This window comes from Nematolebias whitei, chromosome 13 (genome assembly GCF_014905685.2).
Source record: "Nematolebias whitei isolate Nwh7 chromosome 13, NemWhi1, whole genome shotgun sequence".
Classification (NCBI taxonomy): Eukaryota; Metazoa; Chordata; class Actinopteri; order Cyprinodontiformes; family Rivulidae; genus Nematolebias; species Nematolebias whitei.
The window spans coordinates 40,534,327-40,535,851 of record NC_056510.1 but is presented as its reverse complement, the minus strand read 5'-3'; the positions used below and the strand labels follow the sequence as shown (position 1 = coordinate 40,535,851).

The 1,525-nt window shown below is 39.2% G+C and overlaps 1 protein-coding gene across 1 annotated transcript in view; it reads left to right on the top strand.

Annotated features, from left to right (window-relative positions):
* dohh (deoxyhypusine hydroxylase/monooxygenase) overlaps positions 1–1,525 on the top strand; it is a 71,821-nt gene that overhangs the window by 18,894 nt on the left and 51,402 nt on the right. The window contains exon 2 of the mRNA XM_037686633.1: positions 362–468. Within this exon, the coding sequence (XP_037542561.1) occupies positions 363–468 (106 nt within the window). The 5' untranslated portion in view covers position 362. The remainder of the gene's footprint in view (positions 1–361; positions 469–1,525) is intronic.

Below are 1,525 nucleotides of genomic sequence, written 5' to 3'. Positions count from 1 at the left end.
TATATATATATATATATATATATATATATATATATATATATATATATGTGTGTGTATGTATATATATATATATGTGTGTGTGTGTGTGTGTGTGTATAAATAAAGGTTGATTGATTGATATATATATATATATAAAAATAATATCTCACATTCAAGTGTTGGACTTCCGGACCTTGGTCTCGTGAAATTTTCTCTTGACTGAACCTCTTTAAATTATGACTGAATACCCCTGAGCTATAGGAACCAAGATGGCCACTGTGTAACCCCTCGTCAGCAACACACCTGTAAAAGTCTGAACAGGTGATGCGTTTAAGTTCACCACAGAGCTGATGCTTATTGTTTGCTGTTTTTTGTGTTGCAGTATGGCTACCGTGGAGCAGATCACAGCAATAGGACGGGTTCTGGTGGATCCAGGTTTGGATTTGTCCCAGCGCTTCAGAGCTTTATTCACTTTGAGAAACCTTGGAGGTAAACATTATTTACCCTAAATTGTTTGAACAGCAAAAAAAAAAAAAAAAAGCATGTTGGAGCGAGGGGCTGCAGCAAAGACAGGCAGTCTCAGGGACAAAACACCCCCATCACCCTCTGCTTTCACCTCCCACCTCCGCCAAACAGATAATCTCCCGCCTCCTTTCTGACGGAGGTTCAAAGTTATTTGTCAAGTTCCAAAAAATTTACAGGAAGAAGAAGAAAAAGACGTGGAAGTTGAGTGGAGTTCGGCCCACTAGGAGGTCTGACTCTGCACAGAGGAGGGGGTCCAGAACTCCTAACTAGGCCAACAGAACCAAGCATCAGTTCTGAGCTCTAGAGAACAGAGGAGGATGTGCATGTTGACCCAGTGGGCATACTAATGGAGAAAAATGCACTTTTTTTAATTACCGTAAAATGAGCTTTTTGTTAATAAAAAACTACTGTATAGTTTTTAAACAATAAACCCTTAAAGTGTTTAAAAAATCATTTAAATTAAATGGTTTCATTTCAGGCTGAGAGAGCTCTAAAAGACTACTGTAATTCTCGGGCTAAAAATGCATATGTCTCTAAGCTGCACTTATTAAATATAAGATAAATCGTAATTTTGTACATAAATAAGACGCTCCGTGTTTTTACCCACAGGCTTCCACTGTTTGTTGTCGGGATCTGTGCCCCCAGCCAGCTCTCGCTGTGTGCAGCTTTCTTGCTGTAGTACAAGAATCAGCCATCACATGGCGTTTCACACAGTATAGCTTGCTTTCAACACGCTCAGACTGCATGATCGTCCCAAGTCTTCACGGTGTTTTCAATTCAGTTCAATTCAATTCAAAAATACTTTATTAATCCCAGAGGGAAATTAAATGTTGTAACTCATCATCCTGGTTTCATTAAAGAGTTATTCTAGATGCTGATGCTGTGGACAGGAAGAATCTCTTGTAGTGTCTGTCCTACAACAGATCTGAAGAAGCCTCTGACTGAAGACACTCTGTTGTTGTATGACAGTCTGATGTTGTATGACAGTCTGTTGTTGTATGACAGTCTGTTGTTGTATGAC